General features: G+C 34.5%; 1 protein-coding gene across 1 annotated transcript in view; it reads right to left on the bottom strand.

Annotated features, from left to right (window-relative positions):
• LOC109099864 (AT-rich interactive domain-containing protein 5B) overlaps positions 1-23576 on the bottom strand; it is a 106023-nt gene that overhangs the window by 61280 nt on the left and 21167 nt on the right. The window contains 1 exon segment of the mRNA XM_042767252.1: positions 9993-10223. Within this exon segment, the coding sequence (XP_042623186.1) occupies positions 9993-10223 (231 nt within the window).

Below are 23576 nucleotides of genomic sequence, written 5' to 3'. Positions count from 1 at the left end.
TCTCTCTCTCTCTCTTTTCCTCTTTGAGAAGTTCTCATTGCTCAGGGATACTGTCCAGACACATTTTATGATTCATAAAAGAACACAGGGCAGCTGCTGAGCTCAAACCCAGGGCAATGCAGGAACTAAGGTACTCATTTCAAAACCCTTTCATGAAAAAGCCAAAGTGGGCTGGCACGGTGGTCCAAACATGACGTTGACACCTGAGAGACTTTGACGAATGAGCCAACACTGATCCCTGTTAAAAGTTTTTTTTTTTCTTGCTTTAATTTCTGCTATTAGTGTGGACTGCTTAACACGGTAAAAGAAATTGACTCAATTAATGCAGCACTCACCCCCCCCCAACACATTTTCTTTAAATAGTATTATACGCTCATTCTAATCATCATCATGCATTGTTTTACATATTAAATGATTAATGAAATGTTTATTACCTTACTTTCTGTATGTTGATATTACATTAATTTGAGGATATAATGTTAACAATTTTTTTTTTTTTTTTTTTTTTTACAATTTTAACATTTTAAAATGCTATTTATTCCTGAGATGTCAAAGCAGTCATTACTCCAGTCTTCAGTGTAACATGATCCTTCAGAAATCACTCTAATATGCAGGTTTTAATATACTTTTTCTTAATATTATCAGTGTTGATAACACTTTTGCTGCTTAGTATTTCTGCAAAAACTATAGATATTTCTTTTTCAGGATTCTTTAATGAATAAAAAGTTCAAAAGAAATGAAATTACTTGAAATATCAATCTTTTGTAACATTATAAATGTATTTACTTTTTTTTTTTTAGTTTAATGCATCCTTGCTGAATAAAATAATTTCTTAAAAAAATATAATAATGTATATTTACAATTGGTGCAATAAACTGTGTGCACAACAGGACTCCACCATTGCGTTGCATTGGTCATGCACTGCAATTTGTGTAGAGTATGTTTCTGGTCTAATACTCATTGCAGCAGTGGGTGGAATGTCCTCAAAACAAGAAGCAACAAGAAACTTCACAAAACATCCCCATTGGGAACTGTGGCTTCCTGGGGGTACAACCAAATATCATTCACCGATCTGGCATGTGGGAAATCTAAGCAAGCCATTGTAGAATTAATCTGAGCTGAAAAATAGTGACCCTGCAGTCACAGCGACGTATGCCCCTCCCACACAGCCAATACTTACCCAATGAATGATATTTCTTAAGGCTGTGCGCTGACAAGACTCGTAAAAATCTGCATCTGGACAGTGTGTATGTTATTCATTATGAAATGGGAGGAATATCATACCTCACCAGACAATTATGTAAATTATACTCAAGGTAAAACATTTTATTATTTAAAGAGGTTGTTTGTTGCCAGTGGAGTAAGAATTAGAATGGTATATGGAAAAATGACTCTTAATTGAAAAAGCGGAAGAAGAAAAAAAAGGAATCAGCCCTTTGGTTTCTCCTTGAATTCTTAATAAGACACATGGATGAGGCATATGGGCTTTTAAAAATGCATGTCCAATCCAACCCAGATTGTGAAACAAGTGGAAAAAAATGGAATCAAACAGAACCGAGGACAAAAAAACATTTCATAATTTACAGTATGATCTCATACATATCAAAACAACTGTATCTGTTGCACAATTTTTAGAAGGGAAAAAAAAGGCAGAGGTAACAAGCACAAAGCCTTTGTTTAATGTACAGTAAATAATGACTAACAATTCCTGCATTTACAAATGGCAGTGTAGTATTAAAATAATTCACACAATAATAAAAATGCAGTCATCACCACAAGCCTGTATGATTCCTTCTTCAGTGGAACACAAAAGGTGAATTTATGAAGAATATCCTAGACATTTTGTGGCGGTGTGGAAAAAGTTCTGTAAACATTCCGTCCCTCATATACCCAAAACTGGAAAGGAAACAATTTCTCGAGTTCATCAGAGACCCTATATCTGCCGGGGTTAACATGAGAATTTTTTTCTTCTTTCCCTGTTTTCTATTTAATTTTATTTGACAATTTTCCACATAATGAAAGTGAACAGTCAAGCTCCAGTCCAGAAATAGACTGATACGGAACAGTATTTGCTGTATTTTTGTCTAAAATTACATGCAGTGAGTACCATATTCATGTATTGACATGCTTTGTTATGATACTTACATGCAAAGCAAATAAAATAATCATTTACAATCATATACTGTTCATTAAATTTCAATTGCACATAGTATTGTGTGAGGAACAATGAAACATTTTAGCTTTATATTACATTTTTACATTTTGGCTCCGTTTTTGTTGAACGTAACCTAATACAACCAAATTCTGTTAATATTATATTTTGTGTAACATATTTTCAATTTTTTGAGATTGCACAATTAGCAATTAGAAGTTGAGGACCCCTTTAGATACTTTGCATGAGGTTTGACATCAGTAATGTCTGGTTATGAGATACATAAGATATTTGGTTGACTTAAACATCTTTTACTGTATAAACTGATCACAGCAGAAAAATATTTTCCTGGCCTGACTATCCTTACACTCCAGTGCTAAAACTACATCTGGACAGTATTAATAACTAGCATTAAATCTAGTGCGGGGAAATATGAGAAAAGAATGTGGGATATGTTCTCATCTTAGCGAAGGTTTATGTTTTGGTGAACACAAAACGCATGCCGTCAAGTAAACAAACCACCAAATCTCCAGTTGTAATGTTCAGAGCAGCTTACATCCTATCTTGTTAAACAAAAAAACGTGAGCCATACACAGAAAAGAGAAGTGCAGTGAATTCACTGGAAAGTCTTTAAATGCTGAATCAATTTGGAGGCAGCATTGTTTACTCAGTAGTATGCCTGAGGACAGGCTGTGATTGCAACATGAACTGGGTAATAGGTAATTCTGCCTCCAGTTCCATGTTTTTTCTTCCTTATGGGTGAGAAAAAGGGAGTGCTTGATGTTTCTCAATTTACCAAAAAGTCACTTCCGTGCTCACACAATGATGAATCCTTTCCCAGCATCCAATAATTCAAAGCTTCCAAAAGCCACATGTGCTTACCAAAAACCATCGCCCGTTCCCTCCCAGAGCTACTCCTAGAGTGCTTCTGCTTGAGGATCCAGGTTTAAAATTGGACATCAAGCATTTAAATTTATTAATGTTGTCAATGAAAATAAAAAGAGCATTTGTATTTGTGGTTTCATGTAGTTTTGTAAAAATGGTTATACCATTTTCATGAAAAGTTTCAATTTAATGAAGTAGTTTAAAGGGGTCATATGACGTTGCTAAAAAGAACATTATTTTGTGTATTTGGTGTAATGAAATGTGTTTATGTATGTGATAAGGTTCAAAAAACACATTATTTTCCACATACTGTACACTGTTGTTGCTCCTCTATGCCCCACCTTTCTGTAGCTCGTCGATTTTTACAAAGCTCATCGGTCTAAAAAGCGAGGTGTGCTCTGATTGGCCAGCTATCCAGTGCATTGGGATTGGCTGAATACCTCAAGCATGTGACAGAAATTTTACGCCCCTTACCATACTGTAAAGCCGTCTCCTGGCAGGATGAGACAAAAATAATAAAACCCATTACAAACTAGGCATTTGTTGCATCCAGTGGGGACATAATTACTGATTATAATGACTTATATTGTCATAAAACCATGTCTGCATTTGTGATCGGAGAAACGACAAACAACAAGCCCTACTCTACACTGCTCAAAACGTTTGAATAGTCAGTGGCAAATTCTTTAAATATGAAAACATACTTACAGGCTGTGAGTCAGAAGCGCCAGACTGTCCTAGCAAAGTTGGAATTGCTCCACTTTATAGGAACAGCCTTTGTGCACAGCCGGCATCGTAGGCTACTCTCCCAGGTTCAGGAAACAGTCCTCCGTAAAATGCACTGCACACATCTGAATATTTGGGTTGAACTGTTCTGGAATAGTGCTGTAAATACAACTTGGCTCTATATGACATTTTACACCCTGAGCTAACCTTGCCTTGTCATAAAAAGGTCATATTATCTGATATTTTAAGAGATTTATGGACCTCGACACAGAGTCATGAGGGTCTGCAGGGGTTTTCTCTATGATATATTTTCCTTTTTTTCTGCATGTTGGTTGTGCTACATGAATTTGAATTGGTGGACAAAAGTTTTTCAAATATTTATTTATTTGAAATAATAATAAAAGATTATGCCTATTTAAGTACTTTTTTTACAAGGATTATTTTAATGAGAACTTTTTCTTCATTATAATATCAGGACAGTTGTAGCACCCTCAATAAAATGTAAAATAATACAATATTATGACATATAATAATACAGAAATAACTCACAAACAAGCTCGTAATAGAGGTCAATATATGTGTGACTTAAATGTTGGACGTAATTTTGAATAAATGACTTTTAGACAAATAAATAAATAAACATCATGTCATTGACCCAAATACAAACAACTAAGTGTCAGCTAAATTTTGATGGTTTTATATTTTTGCCAATGCCATTTCTATTTAGGATTGTTTTCCCTGCTGTTTGTGAACATTTCAGAACAGACCTGCGACTCGTTTTTGGGTCATAACCCACAAGTTAAAAACCACCGATCATGAACCTCCTGTTCAGGAACACACTCTTACCACTGACTGCAAAATACTAATATTAACTCAACCCTTCATAAATCCCCCAACACTACTCCACAATCCTCATAAAATACTTCAAAAGTTTTATGAAGAGCTCTCACTTTTCTGTCGGCCTGTTTAAGATTTCTCCTAGTGCCGCGGCGGGCCGCATTGATAGCACGGCTGAGATCTGCAGGGAAAGAAAATAAATGACCCATTTTTATTGCAGTGTATGTGGTAAACATGGCATCTAAATGAAGGAGCAGACAAAACCGGAACGCACTTTACCCGAATGCCCTCTGCAATTCAAAAGCACAATAAAGGAGGAAAACACGTCATTGCATGTAATCTGTTTTATTTAAGAGCAAATTATTTCTATCGAATAGTTGAAACTGAGTGGTGTCTTGATGAGAAATATAAATGGGTTTATCTTCTCACTAAACAACATGCTATCATTAATAATCCCCCCAGCAGTGGGCATCAATCAATCTGTAATCATACACACAGCATACCCGTCACATAGCACAGCCCCTGCTGGATTACCCAGCATCCACTCTGTCTGCCCATCAAAGCCATTCAGGCTAATACAGAAGTGGGCTGTTCTTAATTGTTTTTTTTGAGGGAATCTGTCTGAAGTGGGAATTGAGAACCTGTTATTATTCTTATATTCCGATTCAAATAATACACAGTAAAATCATAAGTATATGCTCACATAATAACACTGACCTCCTAAAAATAACCTCATGAGAGGCAGGAAATGAATCGAGAGTGGAATAATAGTGTGACCATTGCATAGCATCAACCTACAAACTCGCTTCAATAATTCACCAGTACAACCCCCACCCCCGCCCCCCACTGTGACATTAACAACGTCCGTCTAAACATTCCCTGCATCCTCCACTCTCTCACTCTCTCCAAACCCCCTTACATCCAGATAAAAGTATTTTCCTCTTTCTTTCACTCTGGCTTTTCTTCTCCCTTGTTTTGTAGGGGAGGGTTTGGCAGTGTCTTACTAATAAAAGGTCATATCATGAGGAATTGAGTTTTGCTTGATCTGTTGAGATAAAAAAGTTCATTAGACTATAAAAACATACAGTAACTTTCAGAACTCAAAACATGTCTCCCCTAGTCTAAAAAGAGCATCTACTGAAACTGAGCTTCAAAAATGACTTGCTCTGAAACTCTGAACTTCCTGTTGTCAGCTGGAAACGTAAACATGACCTTAAACACTTATAAACCAACCACACTTATTTGGTGTTAAGGTTATAAGGAGGAAGTAGGATAGATACTTTTGTTCCTAAACAGCAGAAGAACTAGTAGTACGAGTACAATGTGGTGAAGACAGTCAAACCCTGTGCTGTTTCTGGCTGTGTGTAGCACCTACAGCTCTGCAGATCCCACTGAAGAATCATAGCAATAAAAACATGCATTTAAGTTATTTTATAACAAGGTCCCTGATCATTTGAGTCCAATATCAACAGTTTGAGCAACATATTTCAGTACAGATCATTTGTGAATCTGTCTGCAGTTATGGAAGGATGTGGTAGATAAAAGTTGTTCATTTAAATGTAAATATAGTATACAGAAGTTTTAAAAGACACAGTAGCAAAAGAATGGCCCTTTTATTTTTAAGGGTCAAATAGATGGTGAAATAAAATTCTCTCAAAAAATGGACATGAAGACTAATATTAAGATTAGTTTTTGAATAAATAATTGTCAAAGTAAAACTAAAACCATAAAAAGAAATTACTACTAAATAAACTTGAACTAAAATATAAAAAAAAAAAAACTTTCAGCTAGATGAAGTCAATATTTCCCTTTTTCCGTGTAGTTTAATTTAAAGTACTAAAACTAAAAACTAAAACTATATAGACATATTTAAAAAACGTAAAAAAGAGACAAATCACAACAAATTACTAAAACTAAAAAAAAAAAAAAAAATAGTATTGGAAAAAAAAAAAACACTAATTCTGTAAAAATCTCCACCATCCTATAGCCTATAATAATAAAGGCAACATAATATATAATAAAAGCAAAAATTAAATAAAATACAATAAAAAAATAAAATAAAATGTTTGTCCAATCAATGCGAATGCCTCTCCTCATATATCAAAATGTCCTGTTTCAAGAGGACAGGAAAGAAAACAGAAATGTTAACAGCATTGTGCTGAAATCCAACGTTAGAGAGGATGTTAAGCAGGGGTCCAAACCAGCTGATGCCTAAACAAAAATCCCCAGTATCACTTATTGAATTCCATATTCTCAATACCCAACCACCCTCTTAAAGTCCATTCAAGTGAGGATAAGACTTGAGTCAATTTAACATCTTGTTGTCTCCTAACATGTGACCAAAGAGGCAAGCAAGCAAGCCAACCCCTGCAGTTATTTCCATTAACAGAGGAACAAATCACTAAAAATCTTAAATATCACATCTGCACCATTCCAGCTGTATTTTTCCTTAAATAGCGCTGCTTTCCATTTTCACTTTTTTTCTATAATGCACTGGAACTCTCTCAGTAGAACTCCCTTCTTCATCGCCAAGCCCTTGGAAGCACTGTTATTCGCTTCAAAAAGTTAATGACAAGGCTAAACGCAGAAGATTTTCCGCCAAGTGGCCATCACTTCGAGCATAAAAAGCACTAGAAGTCTTTTTTCCCCAACTCACTCTAAGATTTTCTCGGCCAACATCAGATCTACCCCTCTGTAACAAACCCAGTGTATGGGAGCCTTTACATGAACAATGACTTCATATGTTGAACTAAAGCCTTAATAAATAACACACCCTACAAAGTGTAACAGAATGACTTCTTTAGGTTTCAATACAGCGTGCCTTGGTTGTGTTTAAAGCCCTGACGAGAACAAAGACATTTTAATCAGGGTATTCAAATCCCTGCAGGCCATCCGATTTGAGCAGAACCCCTTATGTTAAACTTTCAAAGACAAGAATGTGGTTTTTGAGCAGAAAACTGTTTTCAAGCAATCAAAGAAAACCAAGGACATCCATTAAAGTCAAAGGGAGCCATTTACTCAATTGTATTACTCACTGTCAGTTTGTTCGCCCATCTTGTCAAATGCTACTATCTAAACAGCTCTACCGTCTTTTACAAAGTAGCATTCAATAACCCAGCATTTTTCCAACAGGAATTCGAGCATGTAAACTGGCGCCTCTCTTTTTCACTGGCAGCATCTATGGAAAAGCGAACTGCACGCAAACCCACTGTGTTGTTGTTTTGTCAAGTATGTACTGGAATAAAAGCACAGAAGTGAAGGTCTTGGTATGTTAGTGAATAGAATACTATTGAGTTTCATTTCACGTACAGTAATGGCTTTGAAGTCATAGTTATATAGAAACTAAAGACATTGTACTAGAGCCTTAAGGCTTACAAACTGCATGTCTGTGTGTTTGTTTACTATATAGTATGGATAATTTGATTTCTGTTTCAGTTACCGGAAAAAATAAAGTATTCTCAGTACAGCTCCATTCAACATATTTTAATATATTTAAATCCAATCTCACTGATTTATCACAAAAACCAGTGCAGAAAATACAGAAAATAGGGATTGTTCACCCACAAATGAAATTTATCATTTACTCACCCTCAAGTTGTCCCAAATCTGTATGAGTTTCTTTGTTCTGTTGCACACAAGAAGATATTTTGAACAATGCTGGTAACCAGACAGCTGATGGTAGCCACCGACTTCCATAGTATGGAAAAAACTAATATTCAAGTCAATGGCTACCAGCAACTGTTTGGTTACCAACATTCTTCAAAATCTCTTCTTTTGTGCGCAACAGAAGAAAGAAACTCATACAGATTTGAAATGACATGAGGGTGAATAAATGATGACAGCATTGTCATTTTTGGGTGAATTGTCTCTTTAAGACGAGGCATTCAATGACCATAAATGAATAACCAATTAATGAGTTCAACTATGATATGTCAATTTTCTTTTAAATATTTATTTTACTAGTTGGTCTATATACACACACACACACACGTTTTTTTTTAGCATCTTGCGCCATGTGCATCATATATTTAGAACAGCGTGTTAAATAATTGAAATATTTTCAAATTCTAAAAATAACTAAAAAAGTGTCTCAAACCCACCCTGCTCTTTCCAGGTGTTCTTACAGGAATGAGTTTTGTGTAAACGGCCCCTTAAGAAACATATCTGATTGTGATCTGACAAACATGACGCAAAATCAGCATATATACACACAGTGCTTCCTTAAAACCTAGTCAATTTTGGAAATGTTTAGTTTTGCACATCCCTATTTTAAGACAGTGTAAACACAATTCAACAGAGAATATAAAAACAAACACTGTTAGTTACATAGAAATACCATCACTCTACACTGCAAACACAAGCCGTAATCATGCACAGATCGGAGAAAGACCGCCATTTACAGCCAGTAATTATATGCACAGTTGAGGTTTTCTAACCATTAGCCAAAAGTGCAATGAATCACTGTTTTTGATATCAAAGCAGCCCTTTTGAAAAAAATAAGTTACTGACACAAGCAGACGGACTGTGACGGACTTAGACCTCAGTGTAAAAACAGGCTCTCAGTTCATCTGAGCGTTCCACTCTCATACAACAAGCTCTCAACTCTCAATTCAACAGGCTAAAAGCCACAAGTGTCTGTTTCAATCACCAGCTCAAAGTCACTCATTCCTGTTTCTACACCAACAGTGATAAAGCTGTCTGCGCTCATACAGCAGCCCATTGTCAGTCAGGTAATGAAGATAAGGGTCTTGTTTGGCTAATTTGACTAGTTAGACCACAGACTCAATTACTGAATCATGTGTCATCAGTTCTCCATTCATTCAGTCTTTCTTCACCCAGTTATACCAATGCAATGAACCTCTATATGAACTAATAAGCAGCAATCAGCCTCTAAACGGTAAGGCCAGAAACATACTTTGCACAAGTACGCAAACGCAAATGTTTGGTCAATGCATTGCAAAAATGTGTCGTTTTGTAATGCTAAACATGATTTCTTTGCATTATTGAGGTAGTAACAAATTCAAAGTTACCTTTAAACTTATTCGTTTGAACAATATTGTGAAAGATTTCCACACTTTTCAACTTAAAATCAGACAGTCCAAAACAAAAATGGAAACAAATCTGCCATTTAGATCACAAGACAAATTTGCATAAATATACTGATAAAATCACAACAGTAATCATAATAATTATTTTTAATGTTGTGTTTTTTTGTTGTAGTTGTTGTAGTAAAAATTACTTCTGTGAACATTCAAATAATCAATATAAGTATTAATTTCTAGATATTATTTCTACCTGAAAGAACAAAATGACATGAAGTGCTTGCGTTGACGTACTTGCGTAAAGTTTGTTTCAGACCTAAGATCACACAGTTTTTATCAAATCTACTTACCGAACTCATCACATACGCTCTCATTCTCCACCAGCGTGGGGTGCTCGAAAGTGTCCCTGCAGTACAGGATCTGGGTGTTGTTGGTGAGGGAGGCGATTCCCCCCAGGGCCAGAACCACATGGTCCGTCAGGAAGGAAGTGGGCCGCTCACGAAGCCGTGCAATGATGGAACGATACCGGCAGTATTGGGGGTAACTCAGTACCAGAACCTTCTTCTCCTCCACATCTTCACCTAAATACAAGAAAGTAGAATTAGTTTTTTTAAAAAGTGAACATTGACATTTCAGGCACGCAAAAGGAACTCAAAATAAGGTTTTATTAGCTTTTGCCTGTATTACACTCAAAAAAATTGAAGCAACTTTAAAGCAACTTTCACTCAGAAATTGTTAGTAAATTTCACAAATAACCAAGGCTGTAACCATGTCTTTAACATTGTGGGGGACCAATTTATTTATTTATTTTTATAATGCATAAAGAAATAGAAGAGTGAAGGAAATTATAGGTGTAATTCTAGTTGTAAAGTAATCATTTTCAACTATTTGTAAATAATATTTTGAAATACGCACACATGCACTTCTTGTATACCTCTTGTCTCCTCACATTCAGTAAGGATTACATGAATCAGAAATGATACCACGTTTCAAATTCCAAATGGCCATATTTGGGAAAAAGTTGAGTGGTTTTTTGGTCAATTAACATTTCTACTGTAAAACAAGATTTTCAAATAATAAATGTTTTGCTAGTACCATTTGCACTGGAATTCACACTCGGCTTCAGTGAACAGTTAACCCCGCCTACTTTGATTTGATTGGCCATCTCAATCATTTTGTCATTGGTGGGTGCTGTTAGACCACTGAGGCAGTTAAAAAAATTAACTTGTAAACATTTGAGAAACCTAACAATTATGCCATTTCTAATAATTGGTTGGGATTTGTCCCCCTCATTGTCTATGGTGGTTAGGACCCTGAAAGCAACACTGAATTAAACATAACATTTTGACATATAAAGACTGAAATAGTATTTTCTAGCAAAGCATACTCCAATAATTATGACAGTGTTTTACTTTTAAAAAAGAAAGTCTAAGATTACGAGATTAAAGTCGTAATATTTCGAGAATAAAGTCGTAATATTTCGAGAATAAAGTCGAAATATTTTTAAAATAAAGTCGAAATATTACGAAAATAAAGTCGAAGTACTTTGAGAATAAAGTCTAAATATTACGAGAATAAAGTCTAAATGTTTCGAGAATAAAGTCGTAATACCACGAGAAAAAAGTCGAAATGTTTCAAGAATTTAAAAAGTAGTAATTAAAGTTATATTACTTTGAGAGTAGGCCTTTATTGCGCATGTAAATGTCCCGGATTGAGAGCACCGGGAGAAGTTGCAGGCCACCGGGATTGATTTGAATATTGTTGCGTCCGAGCGGCCGCATCATTTTACTGGGATGAGGAAGAGTCAATTTAAGGACTCGCGGAAACAGCTTAATATCAAGAATATGATTTTTATTAACAGACTGAACAGGAACAACTTTTTATCTTTTTGATAGACCTACTTTTAATGTCTCAGCTTTCAAAATCAGTTTTATAGCAAAACACAAATTACAAATAATTTTCTTTGTGAAAATTCCAAATATGTGAAAATTTATTCTCGTAATATTTCGACTTTATTCTCGAAACATTTTGACTTTATTCTCGTAACATTTTGACTTTATTCTCATAACATTTCAAATTTATTTTTAAAATATTACGACTTAAATCGTGTAATCTTAGATTTTTTTTTTTTAAACTAGCACTAAAACGCCATCGTAAATAATATATTTACAACTTCGGAAATTTTTTTTTTTTCTACTTTAGCATTTCATGCTTAATTTAATGTGTTTAACAGGTGTACAGCATTATTTACACTACTGATTCCAATATCATTCTTGCCATGAAATAAAAACAGTGGTTATGGTCCTCTCACATCATTTCATGACATCAACACAATCCAACTTGTTTATTTCATTGTATGAATAAATGTAATAATTCATTGACAATGTTTGACATCATTTTGATGAGTCAGAATGCTACTCAGTGGTGTGCATTACAAATAGACCATTGATGAATCATACTGTCTCTAATATTAGCTTCGCAGTTATAATAATTCAATCCAAATTGAAGCGCTGTGATTTCATATAGCTAATCTTATTCTATAATGGAGGATCATGGAGAAGAGCGGCTCTCAGGGGTTCGGATATAGATTTGTGGGCTATTATGTTTTACTACAGCCTGAGCTGCTGGTTAAACATGACAGCTCTCTGTTAGGATTGGCAATATAAAAGATTCTGGGCAGGAAGCCACGTCACTCAGTTCTTGGAGATCAGAGATCTAAAAAAAAAAAAAAAAAAAAAAAAAAAAAAAACTCTCAACAGAATCCAAGTATCATCGCATCTCTCGACCTCAAAAACCTGACAACTCAGAATACAAGCTCTCGTAGTATGACAGGCAAGTCGCAAACCTCAAACGATGGCGTCCTTGGAGAGAACTAGCTTTATTCACACAAAACGGCCGCAAACATTCTGCTGCTGAGAGCCATAAACAAGTTTTTTACATTTAATTTCTGCACCACTAGCATCGCCAAACAGAACAAACAGAAACTAATGACTGATATCAGACAGGTTTCCTGAACATTTCCCCATCTGCCATTGGTCACACACTCAGATCCCATTTCAAATTATTACAATATCATTCATATCACGATCCTGCATAAATCATTCTACTGTTTGGTTCTCAATAAATATTTCTTATTAATATCGATGTTGAAAACGGTTGTGTTGCTTTATATTTTTGAAGTTTTTGATTCTTTGATGAATAGATATTATAAATATTTTTACTGTCACTTTTAATCAATTTAATGCATCTTAACTGAATAAAGGTATTGATTTATTTAAAAAAAAAATACTAAACCCCAACATTTGAATGAAATTTTGTATATTTGTTTTCATAAGCATTGTTGTGTTTTTTTATATATAATGTTTGTAATCTTTTTAAATAGTATTTTATTTATACACTAATTTTCATTTAAAATAACACAATTTCACAAATCATTCCCAGTTTTTGTAACAGCCTTTTATTTTATTAAAAAATTAAATATAATATTTAATCTGACCTCCTGAGCAGCAAGAATAATATTTTCTGAAGGTTAAGCACCTCCTTTTTATTTAAAATCTGTTGCATAGAAAAACAATTGGACTTAATTTGCTAACAGTTTCAAGACCCATTTAAGACCCACAGTACTCCCCTCTTTTACTCACCATTAGCAGCAAAAATTAGCCGAGGGTGGTCTCAAAATATCTGTCTTTTATTGTGCCATGCTTATCACACAGAGATCCAATGTACATTTCTTGATTAGATTTGGCTCTGGGCTGTAGAAGAGGTCAAAAACAAGGTCTATAGCCACACTAATAATAACACCTAACCTTTTCTAAAGAAAGGATTTCTTATGTTAAGCAATGTAATTGGCAAGCACTACACTATGATTAGACAGCACTGAAAATCACATTATGCAATTTTCCAGTAAAACACTTTGACAAGAAGCCTTTGTGATGAGGAAGGGGGAAACACACACAGGAAGGGCACCAAAATTAACAGACTGAAATCTGCATGAGTAATCCTAACATGTCTCATCAGATAAGGATGAATGGACGTTTTCCCTATGCCGGTTTGCTCCCCGTATACTGCTCAAATGCTCCACAAATGTCAAATGGGCCTCTGTGGGAATATATTTACATAACACCTCTCCACCGCTTGCCGGTGCCAAAGAGGACCAATTAAACATAAAACACAGGCGTATGTGGTTAAACGCCCATGAGTTTTAATAATACATGATATTTTTGTTCTATAAAACTTGGTTTGAGGATCTGTGACATCAATCAAAACAAATGAAGCTATTTTCTTCACCAGAACCTTTGTTTTGATTAGATGGAAAGAAATATTGGCTCGACTTTTTCATTATTTCAAAAAAGAACAGAATGTCAAGTTACAAGACAGAGCAAAAAGCTCAAGGAGACAGACAGAGAGAGAACAGTATAAAAAACACCATACAGTCCAAGGTACAAATGCCAGTGTACTATACATTGCAATTATGACATTTAACATGACAAAAAAATTCAGATAAACATCTCATAATGTTTGTTTTAAGTTCACTCTCGAACGTGCCTGAGCTTGTGATGGGAGTTTACTGTGCAATTTATCCAAATTACCTGTCAGCAGGTCTTCTGTGAGCTTCTTTGCCAATCAACAATATAAATAAAGCCATAACCCAAGATTATGACATAAAAAAGCCCCATTTGATACGAAAAACCTGAGCTCTCAGTATAGCCTAAAATTGTTTATTATCAGCCAAACATCTCCCGCAGACCGGGGTTATTACTGTTAACTAAAACTAAACCATAAAAACAAGTTTGTTTGGTTGTTTGTTTCTTGAAATAAAACAAACCTTGACATAAAAAAGTATACATACACACATATATATATATATATATATATATATATATATATATATATATATATATATATATATATATATATATATATATATATATAAAAATCAGCTAGCTGACAAGTCAATATTTCTCATTTTTTTAAAGACCTTAACTAAAACTATAAACATAAAAAATAAAAAAGACAAAAACAAAACAAAATTACTACATTTTTAAAATTAAAATCAAATGTTTCAGCTACAACCCTAGTTTTAATTTTGACTTGTACTAAAACAACTAAAAATGAAATAAAAATGAATAAACTATATATACATACATACATATTAAAAAAACCTTTCACCAAACGGGCCAGTGAATTCCCAGAAAGTCAAACAGAGGCCTTGGGCTACATTCCTGTACATCTCCACCCTCCAAAACAACCCTTACCCAACATATTCTCCCTGTCAATGAGTCAGCTTCAACAAACACGCTGTAATAGCTACCTGTCTCTTTAAAATATGCAGGTTAAAATATCAATTCGAGCATGAGGATAAAGACAGAAGGTAAAAAAAAAAAAGAAAGATTCCTGGAATCCTGACAGCAGCTGCTTGTTAGTTGTCCTGGTTTCTGTATTAAAATAAGCGTGTGTTGATGCTAAAGTTATTGGTGTGTGTTATTATTAGTGTTCTCTGCACCACAGAACACAATAATGAAAGGAAAATGTGTGTCATCACCACAGCAACTGTTTTATTTGCAAGACTCCCCATCAATAATAGTTAACAAAATTGCACTTCAGTCATAAACCCACAAATCAATTTCCTGTGTGTGTGTGCTTCATGTTGAAGTGATGAGCGCATGCGTGCTTGCAGAGATTGTAGAGAAATTTTAAATGCATGTCTTAGAGTTGAGTTCAGCATAATCAGTCTTGCCCTAATTATTATTCACAGCCACGACCTCTAATGAGTCAAATAACATCCATCTATTAATGTTGCGGGCTGCTGAGATTCTGCGCCCCTGTTGGGTCATTAAATTGGTTCTGATACTTCAATATGCCTGATGTTAGAGACACAACAGATTAAAACATACACTACCCAACACGATCGTCATGTTGTAAATACAGAATAACAATGTACAGAAATATCTGGAGGTGTAAAGGACAAAAGAAGGGCTGCAGAACAATAATATTGCGATTATTTTGATTTGAAAATCAACCTGTTAGAATTTAACATCTCATATTACTGCCGTTTAGTTACTTACAAGAATAAACAGTCACTGTAAAAGAGGGTTATATATTAAACAATGTCTTTGTGCCAAAATAAAGACTTTTTAAAGGTGAAGTTTGTAATCCACTAGCAATGAAAAATAATATTTTTAAATTAATTCCTCCCAATCACTTTCCTCACCTGCCATTGGTCAACAAACAAATAGCCCCACCTCAAACTCATGCTATTGGCTGAAGCAATCTTGCTGTGTTGCTATGATGTTCAAACAAACACATGAGCAATGTTTTAAGTGCTTATCATTTTCTGGGAAATCAATAAATATATATATTTTTTATATAATTTATTTATTTATTTATTTTCACTCACTATTGCATGTGCTCAATATAACAATATTATTATGCTTGGTGATTTCAACGTTCATGTTGATTCAGATTGTATTTCTGCTAAGGACTTTATGGCCATACTGGATTATTTTGGTTTATCTCAGCATATTGATTTTCCTACATGCTCTCATTCTCATACCCTTGACTTACCCTTAATCTGCTCTGTTGTTGGCATTGACAATGTTTGTGTCAAGGGTCTAGAAATGGACATATCTGATCATAAACCCACTGACTTTAGTTTTTCTGTCCCCCTTGCGAAATCTAAAATTAAATCTACAACATCCTTCCGAAACATGAAACATGTAAGCACTGAAAAATTCTCTAATGCTATTGCTGCCTCTCTAATGCTATCTCTCTTGTCCTGTGAGATTCTATCATTATATAATGAAGCTACATCTAATGTCTTGGATTATGTGACTGCATACTGTATCTGTTGTTCATGTTATCTATCAACTTTATGTAAAGCGTCCTTGGGTTCGTGAAAGGCGCTATATAAATAAAACATATTATTATCATTATTATTATTATTATTATTAAATTGATAAATGTCAACATAATTAAACATTAGAAGCGAATTCAAATCTCTTTTTGGTCCACTTAAACTCAATCCACTTTTCATTCAGTTTTTTTGGAATGTCTTTGAAAACTTACATTTTACATTATTGTAATGTTATATTGTATTACTTATATTACATTATATTATATTATATTTTATAATTTTATTATTATACAAAAGTATTACATTTTATCGCTTTTTTACTAGTGCTGTCAAACAATTATTTCCGATTAATCATGTCCAAAATAAAAGTTTTTGTTTACATAATATATGAAGGTATACTGTGTATATTTATTATGTATATATAAATACACACACACATACAGTATATATTGAAAATATTTACATGTATATACATTTATATTCTTTTATTTTATATTATGTATAAATATATTTCATATATAAACATTACATATTTTTCTTAAATATATACATGCATGTGTTTGTATTTATATTTACATAATAAATACACACAGTACACACACACACATATTATGTAAACATTTTTTATTATTATTTTGCATGCGATTAATCGCGATTAATTGTTTGACAGCACTATTTTTTTTTACATTTAGCCAATCTAGCCAAATAACTGTTTCGATTTTTAGATATATACATATATTTGATGGTTTTGAAATTGTAAACAATTTAGCCTTTAAAAGACAATTTCAAGTACCTTCTAGGCTGCTATTTTCAATGACTTTGTTCTCTGTTAGACAGCAGGACACCGTAAACAGCAGTACTTTAGTATTTCAAGCTATTTGTCTTTCTCCTCATGGTACAGGGTCATCAACGAGATAATATAAACAGATTCCCCAGAAAACCAATCACTTGCCACAATTTCACATAAATATATAAAGCTTTTCATATTTAAATGTCCCTAATACACCCTCCACCAGTTTCTGTTCTTCTTCTCCAAGGACTTGCCTGTCTGAAAAGCCCGAGAAGCATTCACGATTCAACTATTACCCTTCAAACAAGCCTTTCATTGACTCCATGATGGACACGGTATGATATTTTCACCAAACTGAGAGGAAACACTGAATTGAGAGAGTGGGTGCTTTGGAAAAACATAGCGTTCCTGCACTCAATTATTGAAACTGTTTCTTTGGCGAGGTTGTATGATTGCTGTTTGCGTGCTAAAGGAATCACTTGATAATTAAACCCAGTATATTGTGATACAGATGTGGGCAGCACAACGTTGCACAACTCTACCCATAATACTCTAATATTACTCTTTTTTTGATTTCAGCTTGTCTGAGCTTAAATTACCCTGAGCTCGTTTTTCCAGGATATCCCCTGATGTCCAAACCATTTGTTTATGATTTATGGCACCTGTCGATATTTTACAGCAGTGGGCATTCGTCCGCTATAGTTCCAGCACAATTCGTGTTGCTCCCTAGCAACAAGCCAAAGCACTAATATTCCTACAGAGGGACCAGTTCCAAATATAACTGTCTGTATTATTGATTACCACACAGCAAACTTTGCATTTAATGGCTCTTGTAAAACATGACAGGGTAGAACAAATGTGGTTGTCAAAATGTTATACTTTCTGAAGAGACAAGAAGAGAGACATGTTGAGCTTATTATTCTAATGATGCCTCTATATAGAAAAAACAACACATACAAAAGACACAGATATTGTTTAAGGGAAAGAAAGATCACTTGTCATTATGTGCTCAAGAAAAAGGAAATATAGATTTCTACCACTATAAAAGAATATTTTGTAATATAAAAATATATATATATCTATGATTACTTTGCAAGCATTATCAAAGTAAGCAACATTGTTAATGTTGCAATTATTTAAATAGTTTCCCTAACTGTGCAGTTAAACTAGTTTTGCAATGCTTTTTAAGATATTTTAATAGTTTTTCTGACCTTAAAGGGTCACCAGTTATGAGGCTGATAAACTGAATCCGTTCAAACTAAGTGAATCAGTTCACATCAAATAAATCATATTGCATATTTCACACATTTCAGTAACAATGTATACTAACATTCAAAAATCTGGGCTTAGTAGTCACAGTAAAGATATTTAGTAGTCTTATATATAGTATCTTTAAAAAGATTTGTTCTGAAATAAATGCTGACCCTTTTATTAATCAAAGATTGCTGAAAAAAGTATCAATATCCATATATATATATATATATATATATATATATATATATGGCCATAAACTGGCTGATTCCAAAAAATTTAAATATAATATTTCACATTATAACTGTTTTTACATTTATTTATTTTGTAGTTTTGTATAATTTTGTAATATATTATATAAATATTACAGACTAATTATATGTTCAATAAGTATATACCAAAAAATGTTCATTATCATAGCAGCATTATATGGCTCAAAATAAATGGCTCCCTTTGTAAGTGCTAATACACTGGCTGATGTAAGCTGCTGAAACGCTTTATTTCTGCAGCTGTTTAGTTACCAAGATTACAAACTTATGATATTATTACACAAAAATCAAGTCACTGCTAAATCTTTCTGGTGTGCATTGAACGTATTTGCTTTCAGTATGTCTGAAACAGATTCCTTCTTTTTCTAGAAATATATATTTCATGCAACATAACAAGTATATTTGTGTGCAACATACAGCAGAATGACAGAGCAAGTGGTTCACAGAGTTGTGAGCTTGAGTCGTGGGAATTGAATGTGTACTGCAAAATTCTCATGAACTGTTCAAGACCTGATATCATGGAACAACTCTCGTACGTACTACAAAAGATCCGATCTGGCCCTTTGAGCGGCACCCCAGTATTTATCTCCAGTCGAGTCCGAAACAATGAAAATAAAGAAGCTTTCATCTCTGAAATCCATAAGCATGACAGGGACAGATTAACACATTGCCAGGCTTTGATGCAACCAGGAAAAACAGCTGAGCACAACTAATTTTATGAAAAAGTAAATGCAAAGCAGTATTTAATTCTATGTGTTATTTTGTAACATAAACCTAATGTCATTAAATAATTGATACACTTATGCTTCTATTTCTGATTAATACACAAATGTTTTTAAACAGCGAATGCATGTAATTACCATAACATCCTCGACACAACATATCTGCCTGTATTTATTTATTTTAACAACAAATTTCAATATACAGCAGTCAAACACTGGCGACAAAAGACATGTATGTCAAAGCGATTAACTTGCGCTTGTTCACAGGAAATGGCAAGTGTATTCTGGGAAGCCTGGAGACAATGGCGGCACTCATGTGACTCAACATGATGACAATAGCCATAGACCGAGGGAAAGAAGTGCATTACCCAATGAAAATAATTAAAAAGCATTTTGAGTGTGACACAAAGGAGGGATTAGATGACAGAGGATAAGAAGATAGTATACTATCAATGCACTATTGTGCTGATTCTTCTTCTGCGGTCAGCGGTAGACAAGGCTTTTGCAATGAATTTTCAAAGAATTAATCATTCATAATTCTAAGAGCTGCCACAAAGAGCGTGCTTATTAAAGGATCACCGTCCATCTTGAACCGTGGGGTTCTGCACCATGAAAGAAAAAACAACCATATTTTATCATTTAATCATGCAGTAGCTCTAGTTTATTTCTATGTTTACACGACAACGGTGTAGTCAAAAACGGAAACGTTTTTCCCTTGTGTTTTTAAACATTTTCACGTATACACGACAACGTTTTCAAAACGATTTGCGTTTACACATATCCGCGAAAACAGCCAAAAACGCTGTATTACATATACCAGGCCAGTAGTTGGTGCTGTATCTTGTTAGTAAACAGCACCTGTAGGGAAGTGACGATTGGGGAAGTCATGGCCTAATGGTTAGAGAGTTTGACTCCTAACCCTAAGGTTGTGGGTTCGAGTCTCGGTCTGGCAATACCATGACTGAGGTGCCCTTGAGCAAGGCACCGAACCCCCAGCTGCTCCCCGGGCTCCGCAGCATAAATGGCTGCCCACTGTGTGTGTTCACTGTGTGTGTGTTCACTGCTGTGTGTGTGTGCACTTTGGATGGGTTAAATGCAGAGCACGAATTCTGAGTATGGGTCACCATACTTGGCTGTATGTCACGTCACTTTTTCACTTTCATTATATGATGTATATGATGCATCTCCGCAGTTGGTTGTAATATTAGTAAAGTAAATCCACACTTTGCTGAAGAAGCGTTAGCAAACTCTTGAGCAGCAACAACAGTACCATATACTCCGTTGTGTAACGTTATGTTTGTTCGCGCTTGCCTTCAAAATCGACACGTATTGCGCATCTCTACATATCTAACATAATATGATGTCACCATTTTCAAAGATTCCCGTATTGGGTGTTTACAAAGAAACGATAATGATGCCGTTTTCAAAAAAATGCACTTTGAAACCCGTTTTCAAAAATATGTGTTTTCAGTCCCCAAAACGCTGTTGTCGTGTAAAAGAACAGGCAAAGCGCATAAAAAGTTTCCAGTTTTTGGCTGAAACCGTTGTTGTGCAAACGGCCCTCAGTGGCACAATCAGTTATTATTTGAATATTTATTTGAACATCTTAACTAGCAAAACAGCAGCAATTCCTCAACCAATGGAATAAATTTGGGGCGGGGCTATCCTTTCATCTGACCAATGTCAGATTGAGGGAGGGATCGGGGCAAAATAGTAAAAAAAAAAAAAAAAAAAAAAAAAAAAAGAGCACACATTGAATCATTATTTTTGTAGTTCTCTTTGGTGATGCTAGTGGCGCACATTTAATTAGATTTTTTTTCTCGTTTTATTTGGACCTTTATTTGGAAAAATATGTTTTACCCACCATGAAACTGTAAAGATTTTATTTAATCAAAAACAGGAAGAACAAATAGGGGAAATACATCTAACTGCCATTTGATTTATTTATTTATTTATTTATTTAAATAAAGATAAGATATTAAAGATAAGATGCCCTTATCTTTGTTCTACTGTCTCAAAGGGCTAACAGCTAACTTAATAAATATCAGCTGACAGGAACATAGTTTCTCTCCGCTTTGAAGGCATGCAGCTGTCTTCCTTTTCTGCAAACTAGTGCAAATCACCTGGGGGTTTGAGAGCAGCCCCCTGAGAGCAATACCACATCCTCTAAAAAAAACATCAATGAGGTTAAATTTAACAATGCAAAGAAAGAAACCAAAATTCTGTCATCATGTACTCAGCCATTGTGTCAGATGCATACATTTTCATGGAACACAAATGTATATATAACATGTCTGTCAAGCTGCAGAAATGACAAAAGCACCATAAAAGAAGCCTATATGATTTGTACATTACATTTCAAGTGTTCTGAAGTCATCTGACAGCTTTGTGTGAGGAACAGACAAATTTAAGTTCTCCTTTTGTGTTCCACAGAAGAAAAACAAGAACATGAAGGGGGATAATTATTGACATAATTGTAATTTCTTAGTTTGTAAAACTAGAATTTTAAATGTAGTCAGGTATATAATGCAACCTGGAGAATTTTCTGGATATGAACCCTATAAAGCCTGACATACAGTACAAAATGTATTGTACCTTCAGACAAAATGTGTATAAATAATTAGCAGTTTGCAAATGGCTTTTGTTGAGTATTATGTTTAATACATCAGGCTTTTCTGGCTCGTATACAGTAGTATGATATAAAAGAATATGGAGTGCAAAAAGAAAGAAAGAAACACCTACATGTTGCCCAAACTGAACAAAAATATGCAATATTTTCTCTGATAATCCTTGGTTGCTATGGTTACGCAGGTTTGTTTACGCATTAAACTCGTGGCCATGGGAAAAATATGTCGTTCCCTCAACATAAAAAGTCGTGGCCAAGAGAAATGGATGTCGTTCCCTCAACATAGCATCTCGAGGCCACGAAATAAAGATGAAACTACAAAAACAAAAAAATCTAAACGACAATACAAAATTACATGCACCCAAAAATCAAGATCCACTCCCCACGACAAAAGTGAACCGACCATGTCACCTTACAGGCACCGTCGATGTCTTATATTTGATACTCATATTTTAACATGATTTTAAAAAACAAACAAAAAAACAAGCATAATCAAGTAAACCTAAGGTGCTTCAGTCCAGTAAGTGTTCAATCTTAAAATATTACTAAAAATATATAAGTAAGTTATTCTTACCCTTACTTTATACAAATTTCACAGCAAAATGACATGTGAGCAACGAGCACTAGCTGGACTTTTTTAGAATAATACTGAAAGGCCTTTTACAAAAAATATAATATTTTACTAAAAGTATAAATCGTAAAAAAAAAAAAAAAAAAAAGTATAATCTATCAAGCAGACAGCACAAGGCACATTTTAGATTTAGGTTTTTCAGCAAAGTTTTGATCACGTTGATCATTTAGAGGCCTTAAATTTGTGTGTCAAATATGACACAGTAGGCTTTAAGATAAAACTCTTGAGCGGAATAAATTTGATTAGCAAATAAATAAACCCTTCATGCACACAATATTCAGAGCCATATGATGAAGCAAAATGAATTAGCAAGAAAACACTGCAAGCAAATAGGGCATTAATTAGCCTAAGAGATGTAAACAGCACAAAGTCTGAGATTTTTAATATTTACAATAAGGCTTTTTGAATTTCGCTACTCCCCCCAAGCTTATTAGACATGAAATGATCGGCTGATGATAATAACAGATTAGTCATCGTGAGTGACGGGGGCTTGGCACCAGACACCACAATAAGCCACATTGTGCTTCCTGACAAACGCAGCCGGCCCCCTCACTTTAAAATATAAGATTCCACAATAGCTGCCCGGAGGGGGTGACAAACTTCAGAAAAGATCAGCACACTGCATTAACATTTATTTGAATTTCCTTCGCAGGAACAAATGCAGCTGTCTGAGAACATATAATGCAATGCTCCTAAAAGACAAATGAACACTTATTTTCCATCTGTTGTTGGCAACTCTTGCTATGGTTTTCCTCTTTCCGTTCGGCTTCAGGTTGTTGGGTTGGGGGTGGG

The sequence above is a fragment of the Cyprinus carpio genome, chromosome A12 (assembly GCF_018340385.1).
Source record: "Cyprinus carpio isolate SPL01 chromosome A12, ASM1834038v1, whole genome shotgun sequence".
Taxonomy (NCBI): Eukaryota; Metazoa; Chordata; class Actinopteri; order Cypriniformes; family Cyprinidae; genus Cyprinus; species Cyprinus carpio.
The sequence above is the reverse complement of the archived record's forward strand: the minus strand, read 5'-3'. Positions and strand labels throughout refer to the sequence as shown.